Source organism: Telmatherina bonti (genome assembly GCF_933228915.1).
Source record: "Telmatherina bonti genome assembly, chromosome: 5".
Lineage (NCBI taxonomy): Eukaryota > Metazoa > Chordata > Actinopteri > Atheriniformes > Telmatherinidae > Telmatherina > Telmatherina bonti.
The window spans coordinates 19,079,554-19,104,513 of record NC_136623.1 but is presented as its reverse complement, the minus strand read 5'-3'; the positions used below and the strand labels follow the sequence as shown (position 1 = coordinate 19,104,513).

At 39.0% G+C, this 24,960-nt stretch overlaps 2 protein-coding genes across 2 annotated transcripts; one reads left to right on the top strand and one right to left on the bottom strand.

Annotated features, from left to right (window-relative positions):
* The first annotated feature begins 460 nt into the window (after positions 1-460).
* foxj2 (forkhead box J2) lies at positions 461-5,771 on the top strand. The gene is made up of 10 exons (XM_079239949.1): positions 461-680; positions 983-1,336; positions 1,451-1,525; positions 1,616-1,705; positions 2,347-2,505; positions 2,579-3,083; positions 3,164-3,322; positions 3,440-3,541; positions 3,717-4,055; positions 4,498-5,771. Exons 2-10 carry the CDS (start codon positions 1,013-1,015, stop codon positions 4,608-4,610), a joined length of 1,866 nt encoding a protein of 621 aa, XP_079096075.1. The 5' UTR covers positions 461-680; positions 983-1,012; the 3' UTR covers positions 4,611-5,771.
* Positions 5,772-5,907: 136 nt separating this feature from the next.
* Positions 5,908-23,594, bottom strand: epn1a (epsin 1a). The gene is made up of 12 exons (XM_079239948.1): positions 23,538-23,594; positions 17,980-18,101; positions 17,593-17,694; positions 17,120-17,278; positions 14,690-14,818; positions 14,247-14,367; positions 14,010-14,167; positions 11,110-11,193; positions 9,012-9,291; positions 8,224-8,388; positions 7,762-8,004; positions 5,908-6,766 (listed from the first exon to the last, which is right to left on the bottom strand). The coding sequence occupies exons 3-12, from the start codon at positions 17,659-17,661 to the stop codon at positions 6,300-6,302; spliced, it is 1,875 nt and encodes a 624-aa protein (XP_079096074.1). The 5' UTR covers positions 17,662-17,694; positions 17,980-18,101; positions 23,538-23,594; the 3' UTR covers positions 5,908-6,299.
* Between the last annotated feature and the right edge of the window lie 1,366 nt (positions 23,595-24,960).

Genomic DNA, 24,960 nt, shown 5'->3' with positions numbered 1-24,960 from the left:
TTTAGCACTGCTGCGTTTTTGTGTTCACATTTCTTGGAATCAAATTCTTAAGCAACGTTTGTTAGTGTCGGGGCTTAAGGCAGGGATCCTTGAGGGGGATGTCCTGCTGGCTTTCCAAGTGTACGCGCTGCAACACACCTGATTATAATCAGTGTTTATTTAGCAGACATGTGCAGAGCTTGTCGGAGTCTGAGCCAGGTGGGTTCCAGTGGGGACACTTAGAAAACCTGCAGGAAACCGGCCCTCAAGGACCAGGATAGAAAATCCCTGGTTATAGGGTTTTATTCAGGAAAGTTCAGTGTTTCTGAAGGAGAACTTGATGAGCTGTGATACTTGAGGAGGTGGTTCCATCTCCCAGAGGCGGATACAAAAAGTGATGTCACTCAGGGGGGAGGAGTGAATGACGTCTTCCTGGTAAAGTCAGAAAGGGAGGGGGAGGACAGAGGGAGGGAGAGAAAAAGGAAGCTCTCCGATAAGTTTTTTTTATGTGTATATTTCTTCAAAGTTAAACAAGCTTTCGCAAACTGAAGGTGTGATCGAAAACCGTGAGAGGATCTGCATGCTGAAGAGGAACAAGTGAGGGGAAAAACGGACACCAGTTTGACAGCAGCTGTGCACAGCTGATGAAAACATAAAATATTAACACTTTTCCAGGCCTAAGGCCTCGTTTGACTACAGAGGTAAGCAAGTTACTCTTCTTCCTCAGAAAAAAAGTAAATATATGTGGAGGTGGCACACAGATATGTCATCACTTTCAGGCTATGTCTTTGCTTGTGAATGGAAAGTTTCCACAGCAGCGTAAAGTGTGGCTGTTTCGTAGCTGGCGCTGGTTGGAAGTACAGGAACAGAACAGTTGACTCTCATTACATGCACAGAGGGAGTCTCCTGTGGGACTGCTCAGTGTTTATGTATATCTTATGACCCATGTGAACAAAAATTAAAATGGCATGGTGATCCAATGCTTCCTCTTCTGATTCTTCAGATCTTGGACCCCCCCCCCCAAAAAAAAGCAATGTCCTCTGACTTGGACTCCAGTCTTACCAGTATTGACTGGCTGCCCCAACTGGGCATCAGCAGCCTACGTTCTGGCAAAGAGAGGGGAGGAGGAGGGGATAAGGACAGAAAGAGAGACAGAGGGAGAGAAAGAGGAGACTTCATACCCTCAGTGCCAATCCCCTCTGCCTCCAATTCCAAAGGGAAGCCCCCTCATAGCTATGCCACTCTTATTGCCATGGCAATAGCAGCTGCCCCTGAGAGGAAGCTGAGTTTGAACGACATCTACACCTGGATCAGTGACACTTTCCCCTACTACAGCCGAGCAGGCCGCGGATGGAAGGCAAGCATTACTGTCCACACACTACCACGGTTATAGACTAGTTATGTGTAACCAGTTATTACATGTTTATTATTTTCTGACTGCTACAGCACTGACTCTTTTCAATTTTAACAGAACTCCATCAGACATAATCTATCCCTGAACAAATGCTTCAGGAAAGTTCCTCGGCCGCAGAACGACCCCGGCAAAGTGAGCTGTTTTAACGTTGCAATGCTGGAACTACACACACATTCTTAGTGGGTTTTTATATCACACAGTGTTTTATCCTGTGTTTTCTAGGGTTCCTACTGGACAATGGATGGGCCTGCAGATGTTACTCAAGTCAGGGCACCTAAACGTCCCTATCCAGAGGAAGAGGAAGGAGAGGATGTATGCGTCTTATTTTGTTCTTCTTGTTTCTTTTTTATTTTTATTTTTACTGATTTCTTTATTAAAGAAATGTTCTGGTTTTACTGCTGATTAATTCTAAATATAAGAGCCACTACTGAATTCTTTATCCAGAGTTACTTTTTACAGTGTGGTGAACAGATTTATTTATTATGCAACCATGTTAAACTTAAAATTAATACTTTTTATGACGAAAACACATTATCAACTGCAATCTTTCCCAGCCTGTTTCTGCCAGATGAAATCAACTTTAATAGAAAGTTTTGGGGGTTTTTAATTCTCATTTAGTGATGCTTATTATTCTTCAGACACAAATATGATCATAACATTTGTTTTAGAGTAATATTACAGAGAGAAACTTTTATTTCCGTGGCTACTTTCTGTGGCAAAAATAGTCATTCTGAAAACAGGTTTTGTGGATTAGTCACCAAGCACTACTTTGTATTCAGAGCAGAGAAGGGTGTAGCAAAACATGAGCACAGACTAAATTTTCTTTTATTGTAATTTACTTTGTTTTGCTCTGTATTTTGGCTGAACCAGTCCTTTAGCTTTAGTAGAAATGCGACATTCCTGCTGGGTTTCAGCACGTTGTTGCTGTAAATGGCTCCACTGTGTTGTTGCAGTTTCTTCAGCCAGCCGAGACGCAGGCAGCGAGAGGACCCTCTCCTCATCACTTACAACCGGCTCCTCAGACAGACATCCAGCTTCTGAACTCTTCTCCACACAGACCAGATCAGCAGCAGTCACCCCCCTCTGCCTCCCTCTCTCCTCCCCCACGCAAGGTAGACTCATTCTGTCCTTTCTCATATTACAGCTGGGACCTTTAGGTGTAACATAATGTCTTTATCTTCACAGCAACCATCGCCCTACTTGCCAGCCCACATCTCCAGTCCCGTTGTCTCTCATTTATCTGTCTCCCAAGCGGCAGAACTCCAGCCTACTGCCCCCATGCCATCCATTGATTCATTTCCCCCTCCCCACCCACCTGGCTCCACTTTTTCCATCCCCACAACTTCTGCTGCACCTCTTTTTCCTCCCAACTTATCTACAGCTGCTCCAGCGGCTCCTTCTTTCTCTGAGGGGATGATTTCCTTTCCTGGCAGTTCAGATCCTTGCACACATCCCCTTCCTGCTTCTACTTTCTCCTGCACTTCCAACTCAACACCTGTGCCTGTTTGCACCGTGTCAGGACCCAGCCACCCATCCGTCCCTTTACCTGTCACTGCCCCCTCTGGTATATCATTAAACTCCACCACTGAGCCCTCACTACGCTTCTCCTTCGATGAGTTGAACATACCAGACTTGTATGCATCTTTCAAGTCTCTCTTCAAGACAATGCGAGAGAGGGGAAGCTCGCTGTGTAAGTGTTGTGAATGCAGGTTTTTTTTGTGTGTACATTCACATATCAGCATGGAGTAACACGTTTTCTTCTCTCTGAAGCGGACGTCCCTCCCCAAGCTGCTCCAAATGACACTACCCCACTTCATACTCCAACCGTGCCACCATTTTCCCCTTGTCCTGCACCTGTAGCTGCTGCACCACCTCCAGCAGCTGCTCAAACATCACACCCTCCGGAACCAGAGCCCATTTCACAACACAGTGAGTCTCTCATGATGCCACTTACTCAGACGTGCTTGCATTGCATGAAATCCAGCAACATAACTCGTGTCAAAGTTCATTGCTTTTCTGAAGTTGCCCCCCTCCCTTCCACTGCAGCCGTGCCGCCTGACTGGTTCAGTAACCCAGGTTCTCTGAAGGAGAGCTTCCGCATTGCCAGCAGTCTCGACTGGGCAAACATCGACCTCTCTGGTCACCCAGGTCACTGGATCATTCCCTAAACCTAAACGTGTTTGTCTTGTGCCAATTATTTAACCATTTCATGAGTAAGAAAATAAACGCTAATAATAGTTATTAAGGAATAAGTATGATGTTTTAACCTGACTGGACTTATTCATACCTGGTCCTTAACAGCTTCTTTGTTTTGCATTTCCAGACCTACTGGAGAGCATGCGACAGGCGGAGCTTTGCGACTGGGCCCTGGATCCGGCACTGTTTACGTCCCTCTGCGACTCTTTAAACCGTTTCTTTTTTCAGAAAGGAATGATCACCCCTGGCAATAACTCCTCATTTGGCCTCGGTTCACCTCATACCCAAGCACCACCATTTGTCTCCAATCCACCTCCTACCCTGTCTAGCCTCACTCACCCCTCACCCCTTCCCTACACTGCCCTGGTTCCTCCAACCAATGGGGTACAGCCACCCCTGAAGTCCCAGCACACGCATGGACCTGGTCTTCAGAGGCCACCGCTGACAATACCTGCAATTACAACTGGTGAGAAAACACACTGTACTTGAACGATATATTTCAGCTTCATGGACAAGTCAATCTAGTTGAGATTAATATTCATTTTTTAAAAATATTTTCCTTTAAACTACATTCAAGTATCTCCAATAGCAACTACAGTCACAACTGCAACTAGTTAGACTGAAAAATATAAAGAAAAACACTACACACAGCTGGTGTGAAGTTTCGAAGCAATTTTTTCTTTGCAGCTGTGCAAAGAAACACTGCATTAAGCAGGGTGCAAGCTGATAATGTGATATTTATTAAGAAATGTTTAAAAGGGGTCTTCTCAAATAAGCATGAAAATTCTGCCTTGGATAAAGCTGAGGTTATTTTGCAAAACGATTGCTGCAGTGTGGTTATTAAGAACCAATAGTAACGCATTCAGACAAAGGTTTCACTTAGTTCATGCTCCTCTTCCATGTCTCAGCTGGGATCCAGTCTCCAATGGTGGCTCCACGACAGCGCCCTCCACTGAAGAGTCTGCACAGCAACAGTGAGGAGATCCAGGACGACTTTGACTGGGATTCTCTTATAGTCTAAGCCTCGCTGTGGACAACAATCTTCACTGCTAGTTTTGCAAAGACTGCCTCCCATTCCGCCTTTCCACATCCCAGAAAGTCTAGAATCAAGCTCTTTACAAGAGATTTATAAAAATAGTTAGTTGTTTTTTTCTTATATTACACAAATTCATATGCTATAATATTAGCTCACTTTATGCAGGTAATTGCCAGGGGTCAAGTTGTCTGTTGGAGTATGATAAAAAAAAAAAATAAAATAAAAAAAAAGATAAAATAGCAATTTATTTGTTTCCCAAAAAGGAAAGCATGAAAAATCAAAACACCCACCCTGTGTTTTTGTTTTATTTCATAAATTTCTTGAATTTTTTTTCTCCATTTTGCTTTTCAAATGTGAATATTCACAGTTGACACCACACAAAATTCAACCTTACCCGATACGAGATATTTTTCTTGATATAAAATAACAATAAATTCATCAAACTAAATTAAAAGAACAACATGGAGCATGTTTTCAAGTCCCTGTTTTGTCTCCTTCCATTCATTGAAATATAATTGTCTTTTCTTTTCTTTTTTTTTTTTTCTTCAAAGAAGCATCAGTAGCGCTCCCTCTCCAAATAAAAAGGGGAGGATGAAACACAAGGACAGTGCTGCTCTGGGATCCCATATGAATATGAAATGTGAGATTTAGAATAAAAATAGCCTCTGATTAACACAAAAAAGTGAAATCCGCAGAAAAACGTGACCATTACAATACCTCATTTGAAACCCCAACAGTACATAATACAAGAGACTTTTCAAAAACAAAAAGAAGAAAAAAGTAATACCTTCCTTTCTGAGTCGCTGTAATGAGATTGGAGACAGATACTAGTACATATACACAAACAGGCGTTAACAGACTCACAAATAAGCATTTGTGTCCTCATTCACACCAACACACATTAAATAGACATATCCACCCCCCTCAGATCACAGATCTCAGATAAAGTTTTCTACAATAATCAGAAAGATAAAGGAAAAAAACCAATCTGATATAAATGGCATCATTGCAGGTCCAAATATAGGAAAAATAAATTACACTTAAATTAAAAGTGAAACAGTTGAAAGAATTTGACCATATTGCGCCTGAAATGTTAAGCAAGTTTTCAGTTCATATTTCAGTCTGGAGTCCATTAAAATTATCCTTCATGCACTCATTTCAGTGATTCAGTGTTTGTCTTCATTCTAAAGAGAGAAAAGAAGAAGAGGCAGGTACAACAGTTTCTCTGTTCAGTTTGTTAGTGGCTAGGTGACCTCCCCCTCTCGTCTCGCATGTGCAGTAGTATAAGAGTAGAGTGACACTACTGAAAAAGCTACCTGCTCTCACAGACTTACCTTTATCTCATGACAGGACAGGAGAAAAAAAAAAAAAAAAAGACAACATGAAGTACGACACAGAAGTGAATTAAAGCAAAATAAATAGATCTGTATTTCCAACCACACAATATCCCATTTTGAAATGAAAAGACTTAAATGTGGAAAATAATTCTGAATGAAATAATGCTGTTGAAGGAAAAATATAAACATAAATTTAGATTTTTTTTTTCCTTCCTTAAATATAAGGATGTAGACATTTTTCTTTGTGGACAACTCGCGTTGTGGGAGAAATGAATGAAGGGGGCAGCAGGTACGACAGAGGAGGCAGAAAGGTGAACATAGTAGTGGTGACACTTCCTCAAAGTAGAAACGGATTGGTACTCGCTCCCGTTGTTCCTCCACCTCCAATTGATCCCCCTGCCCCCATCACCCCACCTGCTCCAGCGGGCCCACCCAAAATCAGCTGCGGAGGTGGCACGCCTCCCGGCCCCAACATTACAGGACCTGGGGGTGCCATAGGGGAGAGCCCACCGAAGGGCATTCCCATGGGGCTGGCCTGCATCATGCCTTGGCCCATTCCTGGAGCCCCCATTCCCACACTCAAAGGCCCCATGCCCATTCCTGGTTGCATCATGCCCAGCATGGGATTAGGAGGCACAGGGCTGGTACGCAGGCCACTCAGGCCCAGTGACGTGGGCTGGGGTGAGATGGAGGTCATGGGAGGAGCAACGCCAAAAGGGTTGGAGGAAGCAGGTGTCGGAGAAACTCCTCTACTGGAAATTGTGCTGCCTGGAGTCATGGCCATACCAGGAGCAGGAGACGAGCCTGCCATACAGAAAAACCAACCAAAAAAAATCTCATGAATAATACTCTGGTTAATATTTACAATAATGTCACATATCCATGTCTATGAACACATGGCAGTGAATCATTACAACAAAACTGCAAGAAAAGAAAAACTCCATTTGTTATTTGAACATCAAACCAAAAGTTGAAGTTTTATCAAATATACAGTTGTGCTCATGTTTATTCATTCCCTTTCAATAAAGGAGGAAAAAACAGCTGCCTGTAAAATGAGTGGGAAAAATGACAAAAGTAATAATAAATAAAAATTTGATGAAAAATCATATCATTTTCTAATTCTGGTTCAATAGAAATATTTTTCTTAAAAAGCAAACAAGTAAGATAATTTATTAGATATTACATCACTCATAAACTGATATTTTGTTGAACAATCCTTTAATGTTTCCGCTACAGTCAGGTGTTTTCTGTTCCTCTCAGTCAGACTTCTGCACCTGTTGACAGGTATTTTGTCCCACTGTTCAACAGAAAAGTGCTCTAATTTGTCCTGGACCAGATTGTTTGTTTGTTTTTCCTTCTTTCTTCAACTCAATTAAATGAAAAAAACAGTGTCTTATTTTACAAAATTATATTTTTGCACATTTTTAGTGATTGTTCCTTTTTAAGTCTCCAGTTATGACTGTTGGAAATTCAGCCTTTTCTTTAATGAAAGGGGATGAACACATATGAGCACAACTGTAGAAGCATATGTTGCTTACAGTAAAAAAAAACCATAAACGCTCTGTCACTGAATAGTTAGCTTCACAGCATTTAAAAAAAAAAAAAAAAAAAACAGATGTAAGGATGCTACATATATCATAAATGTACTATTGGTACAATAAGACTATATTCTGGTCATAAAAAGGCCCAAGTCAAAAAGTTTTCAGAGGTGACAGACACTGTCGGAAAAGCTTTGGCTTCGAGCGGTTCCTTATAGGGCTGTAAGAAATGTAAACTTGTGAAGCGCAGCTGTGTCTAACCTGTGTTCTGAAGGAAGGGGTTGTGTGCTGAAGAGGAAGAGATGGAAGGAGGTGGCGGCTGTTTGGGTTTGGGTTTAGATGAAACCAAAGAATCGAGGTCAACAAGCGCTGCGTTGGGGCCGAGGAAGGACTCGGGGGTCTTACGAACGGGAAGTGAAGAACCAAGAGAAGACATGTCGAAGGGCACCGGTGAGCCTGTGCTGTCACCGCCTGTTGTTGAAGACCCTCGCCTGTCTGGATCTCCTATGAAGCGGAGGAACAGGTGCAGCAAATCAGATGCTGAATCGCAGTCAAGGACAGGAAAAAATCAAGCAGAACAACAAACTCATACATACTGCAGGATGATGGATGTAAGACAACTGTTTTGTTCATGCAACTGAAGTTTGTGTATGAAATGTGTGTATCTGCATAAAAGCCTTTACCAGTGTCTGTTAGTCCATGTAGCTTTACGAGTGAGTGTACCTGTGCCGTTAGTGTGTTTGGCGGTGCCACTCCAGATGTCGGAGGTGATAGGGTCAGAGGCAGGGACAGGCCCGTCCCTTGCCCAGGGGTCTACTGGCCCCCCAGAAGAGGATGTACTGGGTGGTACTGGGGAGCCCCAGGGGTCAGCACTGGGGGGGGTCACAGCTACATGGCAGGGGAGGAGATGCAGGGGAGGGTAGGATTAACACAACAAACACCTTACAGGTACAACGCACAATAAGGAAGGAGCAGGAAGCTGGGCTGGGTTCCACCAGTGGCATTTCTCTCTCCTTAACCTCTCCAATGCTACGAAACTTTAACAAGTTGGGAGGAGTTTGTGCCTCTTTATCAGATTATTTTACAAAACCGAAGCTCAGTAGGGGTAAAGGAGAGATAATAAGAAGCAATCTCATAGATAAAAAAAAAAGGCACAATAGGGTGAGAGAAGAGACAGCTCTGGTTGAGACACAGCCAGTCCTGAGTAGAAACAAGAGGATAAAAATCCCTGGTTTAGACACGGAGGGAGAATGGATTTGGCATGCTTGCTTTCCTCATTACAAACTGAAAGCATGAATGAGAAGATCACATATGAAAGCATGATGACATGAATGAAAATGGATTAAAACTGTTCTGAAAACAGGAAATGGAACTGTGGAACGACAAGGACCAAAGGTCAAGGAGCTCACATCCTCCTTCACACAAACGCAGATCTGGTTCTGTACTCGGTGCTGAGTAAAGAGTCACCCACCTGATCAGCAACAGAGTTTGCACGTGTTATTGCAGCTTACCTGAGTTTCCCCAGGGGTCAACGTTGTTTACTCTGTTGGCTGTCTCTCCCCAGGGGTCCGGAGGAGGGGCTATAGTGGGTGGAGCTCCCCCACCCCATGGGTCGGAGCTTGTTGGAGATGTAGGTGATGCTACTCCCCATGGGTCTGTGGCTGCTGTCCCCCATGTGCCAGAAGCAACAGGAACAGAGACTGTGGGTGGAGGTGAAGGGCCAGCTGAGCCCACATTGGCAGTAGAGGGGGCCCCCCAGGGGTCCACAGCACTCAGCTCCATCAAAGCACTCTGCATGAGAGCACAGATTCATGTTCGAAAATATACTAAACTTAATCCTATAATAATTATTACTCTGCATTCAGAAGACGTTCCACAGCACTTAGAGCAACAATCCTAAACTGGGGCCAGTCCATACACAGCGGTTTACCGTCACATGCACTCCTTTTCGTGAAGGACAGTTGCAGTCCTTACTAATACTCCTTTATGACCTAGGTGTAGTAGACCTGTAGTTCAAGCATTTGGACCAAAGTATCACGTCTTAGCCAGAGAAACTGTTGCCGCAACAGCAGAAGTTTTTTTTTTTGATCGAGAAACCAGAAGTTGATGTGGCGGGGGGGGGGGGGGGGGGGGTTCTGACCAAAAGGAATAAGTGAAACTTAGAAATCATGCGTCATATTTTTTGCCTGATCTAAAAAAGAAACAACCATAGACCATTTGAACGAACATGGCGAGGACATAATGTTATTTAATATATTTAATAACTGTTTTAGTTCAATGTGAAAAGTTACACTAATCTGCCATTTTAGGTCAAACATGATCTTTTATGGAAAGTGACAGTATGAAGGAATCTGATTATTTAATCGTGGCATTCAATGCTGCATTAATCATCACAGCTAGTGAAACTACCATTCATAAAATTAATGTAAGAATTAAAAAAAAAAGGAAACAAAAAAACCCTGATTCAGCTAAAGAGCAACTTATAGAAGCTAAAACATCAGTTTGACAGCAGTTTCCACCCTGAAGTTCTTTTATTTAGAGGATATTGCAGAAAAATAAGGGGTGGAATAACAAAAGTATCAAAATAGCTTTTCCAGTTTTTAGTTGACTATGCATTTCATAAAATACATCCAATTTGGGTTTTATGTAGAACATATAAGCCCTTTTCACACATGGTACACATTGACTGGAGAGGAAAAGGAAACATTTAGGGGTGGGCATTTTGGCTACATTTTAAGCTGGCTTGCCTGGCAAATTTTTTAAAATCATATTTTTATTTAACCTTTCTTTCTTTAACCAGGAAAGTCCCGTTGAGATCCGAAGATCTCTTTTCCAAGGGAGTCCTGGCCAAGAGGCAAAAATCACAATACACCCAAGACAAAACAGTAAGAAGCAGTAGAAAAGACTTCATTTCCAAAATCAAATCAAAATCAATGAGTCAATTCGCTGTAACATCTTCATGGCATTAATAATAATGAATATAATAGTAATCTCCAAAGGGAAATTGTAAAATATGTATGACATGTTACATGCATCATGTGTTGTGTTCCATAGATGAATGTGTGTTTTATTCAATTTGTTTGATTTTTTTTTTTTTTGTTTTTTTTTTTTTTGTTTTTAACATTTTGTTTGTGCTTGTGTGCTTTATTTTTCAATAGGTGGATGAGAAAAACATGTTACACATCAGCCAGCATAGAAAGTTACTGTATTAAACATAATGGTGGCTTGGGAAAAGAGTTTAGTGCTGCACCAAATAATCAGAGAAAAACTGAGCTGGAAAGTTTGAACAGCCTGTTTTTATTTACTTACTGTGAAATGTAGGCAATTTCTCTGAAAAGCAGGTTATTTACCACATCAAGACTCTGGCACTGTGATTAACAACCTGTTGCTGTGATGACATACAGTTTGGATTTGTGTTGTTTAAAGTGATTCATAAATAATACCTGCTGCTGACCTTTCAAGGCTGCTGTCACACACTGTTACAAACAACAGCAGAGTTCTCTATTTGTCTCACAGTCCATTTATTTACACAAGAAGCTGAAGCACAAAACAAGAGAAGCAGCTAAACCAGGCACAGTCATGAAAATGAGAAAGAATACATTTACACACCTCCTCTGGTTTAGGTTTCTCCCTCTTGCTCTCCTCAATGGCCATCTGCAGTCTCAGATCATCACCTCTGCGCAGCCGTTCCTCCTGCCAAACACACATTCAGGTGTCAGAAGACACACAACCTCTGAAGGCACACCGTGGGCATAGATTCTGGTCAGTTTACAACTAAAGAAAGAAAAAAAAACAACGGTAATTTTGTTGAAATGTAAATAGAAATTTTACCCATCAATCATGACAGTCAGCAGATCATCAACTCCAACCAACCAATCAGTAAACTGTTTAATATTTGACCTACATCCTAAATTTTCTCGCATACTTTTTGTGATTATTAAACAAAACAAGCCAAATCTGAACTGCTGTCACATGTTAGGACAAAAAGTCACTGACGTGGGGCAATAGCAGCACTGCAAATGAGAATATTCCAAATGCTGTCTGGTTCTGCTTGTGCTTCATTTGCTCACAATGTTTAAGTTTAAAATTAGTCAACTGGTCTGATAAACTGGAGCTTCTTTATAATTACGCCAATCTGGAAATCATTCTAATTATAGACGAAATGTACTGGTCGTCACGTTATCAATTCCAAGTAGTTACAGTAGAGCGATAAAGCAGGAAACAGAAGCAGTAGGTGAGACAGTATTTCAAATCAAGACCACAGTTCAATCCATGCTATCTGAGAGAGCAATGGAAGGAAAGAATAATCAATACTTACAAGGCACTCATTGCTATTATCAATCAGTTCAATTAAATGTCTGCCAATGCCATGCAAATTAAACAGTTAAATTATGGTCGATCAATATTTGGCGTTCGTGCTTGCAATACATCTTGATGAGGATTTGAGGAAGTGTCTTTTGCTGCACGTTTTGTAAGCACAAGAGCTATAAAACAATGTGCCGGGAAACGATCTTAACACAATTACACATCTGCATCAGACTGCAGTTTCTTCAGGAATATGACAAGAAAAATATGATCAGAAATTAAACCCTTTGATTGATCAATACATTGTATGTGCCTGAGAATTTCCAGCTGACAGGAAGACAGATAGATGATGACTGGCTTTGCAGTCAGCTGAACACACTCTGCCCCTGACCTTTTGGTGAATCTCTTTGCTGAGTGTGATTGCATAGCGGAGCTCTGCATCCTCCAGTGGGTCCGCGCCAGTCTGGGGGAGGTTTGCGGTTAAATGGTGAGAGCAAAGCTCGGTGTTTTTGCAGTAGTGTTAAAATATCTGTAATATGCCTCTATAGCACTGGTGCTGCATTAAACAACTCCTGTTCCAATGAAGTTGGGATGTTGTGTTAAACATAAATAAAAACAGAATACATTGATTAGCAAATCATTTTTTTAACCTCTATTCAATTGAAAGCACTACAAATACAATGTTCAAACTGGTTAACTTTGTTTTGTTTTTTTATTCTTTTTCAAATATTCATTTATTTTGAATCTGATGTATGCAGCACGTTCCAAAAATGCTGAGACGGAGCATTTTAACCACCGTTATACATCACCTTTCTTTTCGACACTGAATAAGTGTTTGAGAACTGAGGACACCATTTGATGAAGCTTTGTTAGTGAAATTCTTTCCCATTCTTGGTTTCTGTAGAACTTTAGTTTGACAACAGTCCAGGGTTTCCACTGTCATATTTTATGCTTCATATGTGTCAAACATTTTCAATGGGAGACAAGTCTGAACTGCAGGCAAGCTAATATAGTACTCTCTTTCACTGCGAAACAACACTTGCAGAATGTGGTTTGGCATTGTCCTGCAAAGCACGTCACCTGAAAGGCAGCATATGTTGCTCCAAAACCTGGATGTGACTTTCAGCATTACCGGTGCCTTGACAGATGTTCAAATTACCCTTGCCATGGGCACTATCACGCTCCCATACCATCACAAAGGCTGGCTTTTGAACTATGCGCTGATAACGATCTGGATAATCCTTTTCCTCTTCGGCTTGGAGGACACACTGTTCATGATTTCCAAAAAACAAATTGAAATGTGGACTCATCAGACCACAGCACACTTTTCCACTTTGCATCAGTCCATCTCAGATGAGCGCGGGCTCAGAGAGGCCAGCAGCACTTCTAGCTGTCGTTGATACATGGCTTTAACTTTGCATGGTAAATAATACTTTGCACTTGGAGATGTAGTGATTGTGTCTCTGGCAATGGTTTTCTAATGTGTTCCTGTGCCCACATGGTAATATCTTTTCCTCAGTAATATTGGTAATTAATGCAGTGTCGACTGAGGGATTGAAGGTGACGAGCAATCAATGTTTTTGGCCTTGCCACTTATATGCAGAGATTTCTCCAGATTCTCTGAATCTTTTAATGATATTTTGGACTTCAGAAGATGAAATCCCTAACAACTGTATGTTGAGAATTGTTCTAAAACTGTTGGGAATATTTGCTCACACAGTTGTTCACAAAGTGGTGAACCTCACTCCATCCTTGCTTGTGAATGACTGAGACAATCTGGGATGCTCCGTTTATACCCAATCATGACACTCACCAGTTTCCAATAAACCTGTTCAGCTCTGGAATGTTTTAAACAGGTGTTTGTTTTAGGATTCTTCAACCTTCTCAATCTTTTGTTGCCACTGTCTGAGCTTTTTTACGAACATGTTGCAAGCATCAAAATGAAGGAAAGTTAGCCCAAAAAAATAACAAAAAAACAAAAACATTAAATGTCAGTTTGCAAATTAAATATATTGTGTTTGAGGGATATTTCATTAAATATAGGTCAAAAAGGATTCACACATCATTGTATTCTAATCTTATTTATATTTTACACAACATCTTAACTTCTTTAGAATTGGGGTTAAACATATACTGTAAATTTTGCTTCAGAAAAGTGGGCAGAAAACTCGTCCAACTGGCCCTGAGAAGCCACTTTGTGTTACCTGCTCTGCCTCCTCTTTACTCATTGCCAAAGCCAGCTGAAGTTGCAGGTCTTCCTCTCCAGAGCTTTGTGGCCAAGCCTGTTCAGGGTCTGCCCCTCCAGAGTGTGAGCCCAGTGATAGGCTGCCCCCCAGGCTGGGCGCTGAAGGGGCCGAGGAGGCTGAAGACAAACATGTATGGTCAAGACCAGTCCCTCTTTCAAGCCATTGGTTTACCTGTGTTTAAAGAGGTGATCTTACCACTGGTGGTCTGTGCCATTTTCTCTTTGGTTTTGAGGGCGTGGATCCTCTCCTCTCTTAGTTTCTCTTCATCTTTCAACAATGTCACCAACTGTTTAGCCTTTTCTCGCACATTCAGACCCTGGAAATATAAAAGGTTTAAACAAAACTACTAGCTGCCATTGGATGACCATTTTTAACATATTATTATGTAATTTTTATAAGTGCAATTAGTTACAATTCATACCTAATTGTTGATGTAAATACTTGTTAACTAAGCACATTTTACTTGTCAAAAGTCAGCATCTGGTTTTGTGCATGATACCAAGGAAGTTTTATAAAACCTCCATCAATGAACTGCAAGTGCATATGACAAAAGTGACAAAGTGTGCTTGCGTTGCATATAACTGTCCAAACATTTACACTTTCTATTCAGCTTTGTGTGCACGGGTGTGTTTGTGTACCTGGTCTTTGCCATCTCTGTCTATGTACTGAAAATCCTTGAGGGTCTGGACTGCGTATATGTTTTCTCTACACTGTTGGGCAACCCGTTCTGAACCCGTCTTGATAAGATATTCCATAAGAGTCATAGCCTGAAGAAAACAAATAACAAATAGCTACCTTCAGAAATTAGGTAGAAGAAATGTAAACATTAAAACATTCAGTACATATCCTGCTAACATCCCATGTTCGGTGACATCATTCAGGATCAGCAGTTATACAAGGATGACAAGCTAAAAGCAACTTAACATTTTAACGTACTGCTGATTTCACACACTTCAATCATTGACCTGCATCTTCACTGACTGGTGCAGAGTTGAAGTGACAGAAAGTTGCTTAAATTTGTATTATGTTTTTACATAAAAATAATACTGCAAACAAGGTATAAATCTGTGTAACAATCGTAAGAACACCAAGAACAAAAGTCTGGTGATGTTCAACTATTTAGTCCACCGTTTCATTTAGCATTTGTTCAGTTGGTATCATCTCTCATATAAATGCTCTGATTTTCCCAATTCTTTTCAGACACATTTTCTTTGAGTCTCAACAGTTATGTCAGTTTTTCCAAAACAAGGACTTCCTGGACTATTTCCAATCACTGTTCCTGGTTTGGAATATTTACACTGAAGCTGTTTCATGAGACAGCTTGATGCGAGTACTACTTTAGTCAAGTACAGAACCTCTTTCATTACAACCTTCTACATATTCCTGAGATACATCACTGTGTACACAGTGTCTCACATGTGACACCATGCTTCCTTTTGTACTGAAATATTTAGTTCTGATTCCCATTTTGATTTTATTTAAAGTGTTGTTTTCCCCTTGATCTTACCCAAAGCTCGGTAGAGAGCAAGTATAGGCCGAGATCCCTTCTGTTCATATGAATCCATAATAACTCTATTCACTTTGTTTATGGTCTCACTTGAGCTCATCTCTTTTGTGAAAAAATCCTTCAGCTGCATGTTTTCTGTAGAAGTTTTTGTTTTTGAGGTCATACTTTGTCTTTAAATCTTGGAAATTTAGGATTTCTCCAACTTCCATATGTACATATTGCTGTCCCACCTTTGAGTGTCTAGTTTTCAAATTATTTGCATCTCATATTTGAGAAGATGGGGAATAATTTAACAAGAGGATTAGTGTGTTTAATACATTCAGTTTATACCCTGAGTAGTAGTCATACATTTCCAGGAGGATTATTAGATGTGGGATATATGTGCAGGATGTGGGATATATCTGATTGCTCAGGGAAACATAATATCATCTGTAAAAAGGCCAATGGTATGTTCTGTAACCTCCACATTGGTACATCTATCTCCTTAGTGTCTTATACAAGATGAGCTAACACTGATAAAACTTTTTCAGCATTAAAACTTACCAGAATTGTACTTGTACCCCATTTTGGATTATTGTCTAGAATAAGGAGCATTCTATTCTATTCTACAGTCATTTAGTACACCTTTTTATCCAAAGCGACTTGCATATGAGGGAGAACATTCTTCTAGTATTGTTGTGCGTTTGATGCCCATTAACAAAACCAGATCTTCATCAATCAAATCTGACATAAGGGCCTTGCTGCCTGGTGATTTACTGGCCTTTAATCAATTTATTTAAATTTCAGCCTCCTTACCTGTAAATTGTGACTTACATTCTGTGCATCACCAATAGAAGGCAGGTCAAGTGTGTTCAGAAAATTTCATTTTGTTTTTTCTTTCAGTTGATAATGGTTTGGAAGGAAGCTTTTAATAATATTCTTCCAATATTATTTCTGCATCATCTGGTTCGTGAATAATTTGGTTAGTTTGAGGGTTCCTTATTTTATGAATGAATGGTAGCGGTCTGCTGTTTTCACAGGCATCTAGCTAAGAATCTCATTGCTTTTGGGCTTGATTGAGCTTAAAACTTGCCCTCTTTTCTATATATATCCTGAGTCTTTATGTCTTCACTAACCTCTTTATTTGCTGTACTACAGACTGATATCCTGTATTTTACAGTTTTTCTATGTTGTGTTTATTTATAGCTAGCCGAGTCTTTTTTTGTGACGTTGTCAAAGTATTTAGTTTCCCTGAAATGACTGCCTTCATACCATACCACAGTATTGCAGGTAAAAAGTTTTTTGCATGCAATGCTAGTTTTCCAGTTTTGCATTTAAAAACAATCAGACTCAACCGCAATATTTAACTTAAAAATGTGGAAAACCATGACTACTGCACAATATGCAGCCAATGGGAGTGATTCTGGACAGTCTAATTCAAGATTATTATTAAACTGGACACTCATTTTGAAACTAACATATACTTAAAAAACATAATACATTAAAACTCCTTACTGTCTTGTACACTACAAATCAGAAGAATATGTAAAATTATTGCCAGCTGTATCACAAACATTCATACCTTGTACACATGTCTCCAGTTTTTGCCATGGTCATTGAGCCGCTTCCACACCATGCTCATGATTTCTGAGAAGGCCACAACATTGTAGGTCAGATCTGCAATCTCTGACATAAGAGAGCTGCTGGGACCCCATGGGTCATTGGATGTCGCCTCTCTAACCTGGACAGACATAAGGGGACAGATTTTCAATATTATTACATTAAGTTCTACTCATGGGAGAAATGGTCATTCTGAATCAGTGACTGAGTTCAAATGAAAACTTAATGCACCAGAGAGAGGTAAAATAATGAATGTATTTTTGATTTAATTAGTTAACAATTACAAGAAGAGAGAAATTAGATTACTACAAGCTGCAAAATGTCATCTGTGCTGCAGAGATTCATATAATACACTTAAGCTGTGGAAATTTTATGGGTATGGTTTTCAAAGAAAAGAGAGAAAAGAATAGCCAGATAAGATGAGAAGCAAACAACCTTGATTTCAGCCTCTGAATAGTTGTGGACGATGTTCTTTACTTGTCGCCGTAGCGATGAGGTCGACATGGCAACGGTCTGGCCGCTGAGTTTTGTTGCAATCTGAACAGATGGAAACACAGGTTTGTTAAGTATTGATAATACAAAATAATTATATGATACAGGATATTTTGTAACAGTTAAAGATTGATAAGAGAATCAATATAAAGAAGGGATGGAGACAATTACAGATTACTGGAGAAGAGACATGCAAATATAAGAGACTAAGGGAGTGGGAGTCATTGGATAAATAAATATCTGAATAAAAGATGACAACAATATCAAACATTTACACCAAATTATGAGACTGTAGTATTAACTGAGCAATAGATACAGCTTAGTGCACACCTGTTACTCAAAGATGAGGCAGAATTAGGATTTTCTCTTCTTGGTGATCTTATCTTGTCCTCCACTCATTCATGGAGTGTTGTGTCTCAGTTTGGCCGTTTTTTTCCGTGGCAACATCGGGTCTAAAAACCATAGAGATAGCAAAATGAAAACTAAGGAGCAAGATTGAGATTATTGATGAAGAGTTAAGGCACTGGATATAACTGTTCTGCAATCAGGCTAAATTTCAACTAATTTCAACATAACCATTATAGAATACAAAGCAGATATTCAGCATCTAACGTCACATGATCTGTTGCTGATCCACACATGACTGATAGAGACACAACATATTACTTCTATCTTGGTTCTCAAACTATTTTGCTTCAGAGAAGATAATTTTTTCCAGCAACACCAGGTAGAATAACTAGACGATTATTGAAACTGCACAAACCAAAGAGTGATAAATGAAAATAAATCTATTAAAGACACACAGTATATGACATTAGACAATAACTTCAACTGGTAAACTTAAGCTTAAATCACTCATACCTCATGCAACATAGGCATGTTTTTACCTTTCAAGTCTAATGCTGACTGTGTTAGAAACAGACATCAGTAATACATTCACACTGAAGTTTCCAGAGCTTCTAAAGAGCTGCTTTCATGTTAAAAAAAAAAAAAAAGAAACATATAGTAGATTTATGTAACAAGTAAAACCACATAAAGTAGTACTGAACTGTCCTGGAAATCAACTGACCTTTAAACTGTGCTGCCAAGGCAATGGATCTGTTTATTTAAATTCAGGTATACCCACATACTGCATGCAAACTGATACCTATCACATCGTATATGTGTATAATGTATACTGTATCACATCATCAGAGGAAGTGAGCATTTACAGAGACTCCTGGATTATTTGAAACATTACAAGATGACTCTGTTAAGCATTGCAAGACCAGTAAAGTATAATAAGTAAAATATACAAAATCAGCAAATACCTTTATTTTCTGAAACCAAATCTCTTTATATGATTGTCATTCTGATTATTGCTATTATTATAGTGCAAGGTTTCATTAGGCTGTAGTACAACATACTAATCCTTTCTTAATAAGGGCGCTAGACTTTGTCTAATTGTGGACTCGGTTCAGTCAGGCTGTGCAACATTTTTCCAGACAGAGATTGCGTTCATGCTGTACTTTTTAAACATATAATATATGTATATAACAAAATACTTAAAAAACTCATCCAATGACTTTACTGTAAATTTGACTGTCTTGTAAATGCAACCACAAAGAGGAGGTACAAAATTAACTTAGCTGTCATTAGTACAGTTATAAAAGCAGATATTTCATCAAACACACCAGTGCAAAAAGATGAGATTAACGTGTCTAACAAAGCATAATTAATACAAACTCAAAGCTTTGTGCTCACTGACTACTACCTCAATTATTATCTTAAAAAAGAGATAAGATAAAAAAGGCAGACATATTTACAAAAGATGATCAAATCTTCCTATCAGATGTACAGACATACTCTTTAACTGTACATAGAAGCCACTGAGACGCAACACAGCTCATTTTATCCCCACTGGGGTTCAGTAGTGTCATAGACTATATATAAAAGATGGAAAGACATGAATTGAAGCTCAGTGGGCGTGACGCTGCCAAGATGGCGAGATGTTGATGGTAAGGTTCCTACCATCGCCATCTTGGCAACGTCACAGTGTCGTCTCTCTTGGAAAATACAAATATGGGCAAAGAGGTGGAGCTAAGAGGGGGGTTGTGAGTGTGGGGATGGATGATTGACATCTAGCAATCTCTGAGTTGTCTGTAGCCAAGAGCTATCCGAGCAAACCCAGAGCTAACATAAGCTAACAGGAGCTAACCAGCTAATGGATGTAAACGGGCTAAAGCTAAATCACACTGTTAACCCGCTAAAAAACAGTTATTCGACATTCCTCCTTCTTGAAGCAGGATATTGGGTACTTGTCAGTTAAAACAACACACCCCTAAATATGACAAATTTTTAGATGAAATTACTTCTTCACGGAGGAGTTTAAAAAAAACTGATGTATTAAACCTAAAACTGTGATTTGTGCCAGGCTGTAGACATGTTTATTTCCGCTGTGAAGTTGGGCTTTTTAACATGGGAGTCTATAGAGATTTGCTCTGTTTTGGAGCCCCTAGTGAAAGACGGAGGGACTGCAGTTTTTTTTTACATTTTAGCATAGGCTTCACTTTTAACCGCCTGAGGTTGCTGCTTAAATAGTAACCACAAAAGCGCTTGGACATATGTTAGAAAAAAGTATGCAAATTAAATTCCAAAGGAAATATGTGACATTGCATAAAATAATTATTATAAAACACAGCAAGAATATCAACAAAAAGTAAGTTAATCCCTGGATGCATTATGAAAATTAAGTAAAGCTTGATTAAGTCTTCAGGCAACAATAAATGAATACCTGTTAGATTAATAATTTAGATTTTATATCAGTTGATATTTAAATTTTAAATTTTAACTATTAATGCTAGTTTATTAATCCGAGTAAAACCTATACTGTTGCTGCAAAAGTCAAGTTTATTTACAGACAACATTTAAAATAACAAGTTGACCAAAGTGTTGGACATAACATGACACACAATAGAAGTAAAAGAATGACCTGCAAATATTCTATTTAAATAGTTAATTTAATATAAAAACCTAAACAAATTAATTAAAAACTATATACTAAATTAGTATTATATCTTGAATATTATATATTGATACAGAAATATTTTACTTATTCTTTAATTATCAATGTAAATAAAGTTTCAAAATAAAATACTGGCATCAACCAAAACTGAACTCTGACAGCAATAACAGATAACATTGACCTAATTTTGCTGTTGCCATTTATTTCACAACCTCATGTTAGGGAATATAATAATCCTTCTACCACAGACAATCAAATGTGATGTCAGGTTTAAAAATATGTTAATTTATCTAAAGTGGCACCAGCATAACTAATATGGGTAAAAACCCAATACAGTTTTTCCCTATTTATATACCTTTTAAATCAGTCACATCGCGTAAAGAGTGTTTAGATTTAAAGGTCAAACAAATACAATTCAAGTTGCATAGCTAAATCTAAGAGTATGACTATAAAAGTTGTTCAAACTCGTAAAGCCCTGAAACAACATTCAGACACACCAATTCATATGATAACATTTGTGACTTTTGCATCACCACAGACTGATACCTTGACCAAAAAACATGCCATGCACGCAATTACATCACAAGTTTAATGACATACAGATGTACTACTTAGATAACACACCACAAGCAAGGCATGTCACTACCTGTAAATGACCTGTTTTATAAAATGAATCTTAATACAAAACAGTTACCATAACAGACATCTATTCAAGACAATGCATGTTGCATCATTAACCACACTGTATTTTCTAAAAGCCATTTTACTGATGAGAAAATACAATGCTCTAAGTAAATATTTGATATTATTGAATATAAAGCCCAGCTTTAACAGAAAGGAAAGTAAGTAATGCCTTTTCAAGGTAACAGCTCTAAAAATATTCATTTCCTAAGATAACCACTCATCTTCCAATAATTATCACAAACTCCATATCTGAGGAATTTGTATGTTAATCTTCTCAGGAACAAGTCTTGTATAAACAAAAATCATAACTAATTGGAGCTAATCTTTATGAATAAGACGCGAGGTAATTGTTGAGCCATTTATCAGGATTGTGCAGGCTACTCAAGCTAGAACTACAGGTTCATATAAAAGAGTTTAGTTCTGCATGATCATGACCATCTGTTGCACACTTTTCAAGACGCGCATAGCAGAACCCCTCTATCACCTTGCAGGTATCTCACTTGATTCAGCTACAATCTACACTCATCAGTGATCCTGAATAGGCCGATTTATTACATTCATCTCAAGTGTCTCTCAACTCAACTGTCCATAAAACCACTGGGATGTCAGTGTTTAAGGCTTCATTGCCTGGGCCATCTCTTTGAGCAAAGTACACACAAGTACACCTTGTACTTCAGATAGACTGTTTGTCTGTAATATAGTGTCAAACAAACAGCATGTTTAGTTGTTCTTAAATCTTTTACTCTCAACGTGCTTATCATTGTTAGATCATTCGAAAGTATCAAATACAATCTGAGTTTATACCATTTTAGTTTTTGTGTGTCTAACAAATCCCTTGAAAACACATTTTACGTGAGAAAATGAAACTTCTAAACAATTCTCCTTGTCTACCTTAGTACAGAAATACATGTTACATGCTCACTGAGATTGATCTAAGTCAGGTTCAAGTTGTGTAATTTGCGTAAATGTATGGAATATAATACTAAAAACGAAAATAAACTTTTATTTAAAATGTCCACAAAGTGTATGAAGGACAATAATAAGTTTAGGAGTTGGCGTTAAACATCATTTAACTATTTGTTGAAGTATAACTCCAGTGCAGCCGCTACAGTCCCATGAAGACAGTACCCCCACCCAGCTATCATACCCAAGATAAGGTAAAGAGCCGTTAAACAGAAAGACAGCTACAGCTCTCCTGTCACGCCTCTGAAGAGATCTAGCTGACGAAATAATAGCAACCTGGCAATCTTTAACGTTATACAACCATAAATGCATGCTAGATGTTAATGCTAGACCATGTAAATATGCCAGAACTAACCCCACATCAATGGATGGAAAATTGATCTCAGAACATTCACAAAATCTCTTCAAAATATGAAAACAAAAAGACTTGCCTTGATGGACTTGTTCATGTTACTAGACAGAGACTCCTAATCGACTTTTTTCTTTTTGTGTGTGTTTAGGCTCTCATTCCTATCAGACTGCCTTGTTGTACCTCAACACCTGTTAAATGTATATGACAACCAATATGCCGTATCTATGTACATTGTTGTTTAATAAAAAAAAATAATAAAATAAAATAAAAAAAAATTAAATAAAATAAAAAAAAAACGTGATACACACCATGAAGCACAGGGTCATACCAGAGTGTTGAACAAGCATGGCTATGTCATCAAGTCTGTATGGCACTGAAAACTTTGGGGGTGGGACACCCAAACTAAAGGTAGCTGTCATCTGCTGGCTGACATTAGCCACTTAGCTACACTCACTACAGCTAATCGAAACTGTTGACTAGCAGTTTGACATTAGGGTCTAGGTAAAGTCCAAGCAAACTAAACACGGGGATACAAAAGGATAGAGATTAGCACAAATAAGCAGGAAAACAAATGCCAAACAAAAAGAGCAATTCCTATCATAACACTGTATCCCCCGAGACTGAATAGGAAGGTAAATGTTACCTGGCAGTTTCACTTGTAAAGAAATAACTTGCTGCTCCTGGTGCTACTAATGTAGCTGCTAGCTAGCTAGCTGATGATGCTAGTTCGCAAATGGCAATATGACTGCAATACGGTGTGAGATGTAGTTGTCAAGGACACGTCCTGCTTCAGGATAGGTCCCATTACACACACCCAAACCACAAAATGTTTAAAAAATGTTTAGAGTACAAGAGAATAAATATCCAAATGAAGTGTATACTGACCCTGTTGTAGCTTGAATGTACGAGGAGATGGCCGAATTTCCGCTTCCGTTCTCGCCCACAGGAAAGACCGCACCCCCTGTAGCTCTGTTTTCCTGCAACCCATAGTACAACTCATTAATAATTAATCAACTTTTTCACACAAAGATTAAAGTACTAAATGCAACGTGTAAAAAAAAAAAGGAAAGACAGAAAAGCACGTTTACTGTATAGGCTTAAGTATTATATGCGAAGAAAAACTGTTTCTTGATGGGGAAAAAAAAAAATCCTAATTAATAATAATGAGGAGGAAAACATCTTTCCTGATGGTCTTTTTTCTGTTTATTTGCACACTTGATTTTCCATGATACATCGGTGGAAAGGGTAGTATACTGAATACAGAAGAGACCTACTAGGGATGGAGCATGAATCAGTTTTATCTGATGAAATAATGCTCCTTGACATAGACTTGAAAGTTGGCTTTCAGTGTCAAGTCAACGTTGATTGCATTTTATTTTTAGTTTGTGAACGAACCAGGCTGGCTATTATCAAGTCTGGAAGTTCCTTATGGGACATTTAGGCTGTATTTTACTCATGCAAATAAAGAGGAAATGCGTTCTTTCAGAGGCCAGAGCGCTCTATTTGTGAAACTTATTTAATGGCACAAACTAGCAGACGTGTTAAACAGCATATTACTGCAGTTATCAACATTTCTGTGCTGAAATTTTAAGGCTCGTTCAAATTTTCTAGTTGGAAATTTGATCCCGTGGTGCATTTACGTTGATTTTTCCAGCTGGGAAATTGAGTAAAAAAAAAAGATGCCCTCCAAAATTAAAGCAGAAGAGTCCTCTTGTAAGAGGTGCTTAAAATTATTCTCGGTAATTTAAAACTTTAAACTGCAGCAGGCCAAGTCACATAACATGTCATGTCTGACGCTTGCCTTTACCGAAATGCAATATCTCCCTTTGTCCACAGGGAGGCGCTGTTGACCTGCTGTCGTCCTGATTCACAGCTGCCTGTCAGGGAGTCATAAATAATGTACAATCAGCCTCACTGATGAGAACGACATAGGAACAGCTTGCATGCATGTGTGTTTTAAGTTCCCCTTTTACCATGCAAATCTTTTATCTTCAGCTTTTTTTTTTTTTTGTCCAGGGTGGAGTGAGCTGAAGAGAACATTTCTGACTCAATAAAACCTCTAAATAAAATTCACTAATCTTGTGAAAGGAAGAGGTATTTTGATGGGTACTAACAGTATTTAATTTACATTTCTTATCCAGCTAGTGAGAAAAGAAATGTTTGAGAAAAAATTCCCAAAGTGTTAGAAAAAAGAAGCACTCAAACATCCAGATCTGACTGCACTAATGAATTAAATTAATGCAATTTCTTCTGGTAATCTGTGTCTTCACATTGTGGATAAGTGGCATTCAGTGGTGTAATTACAGTA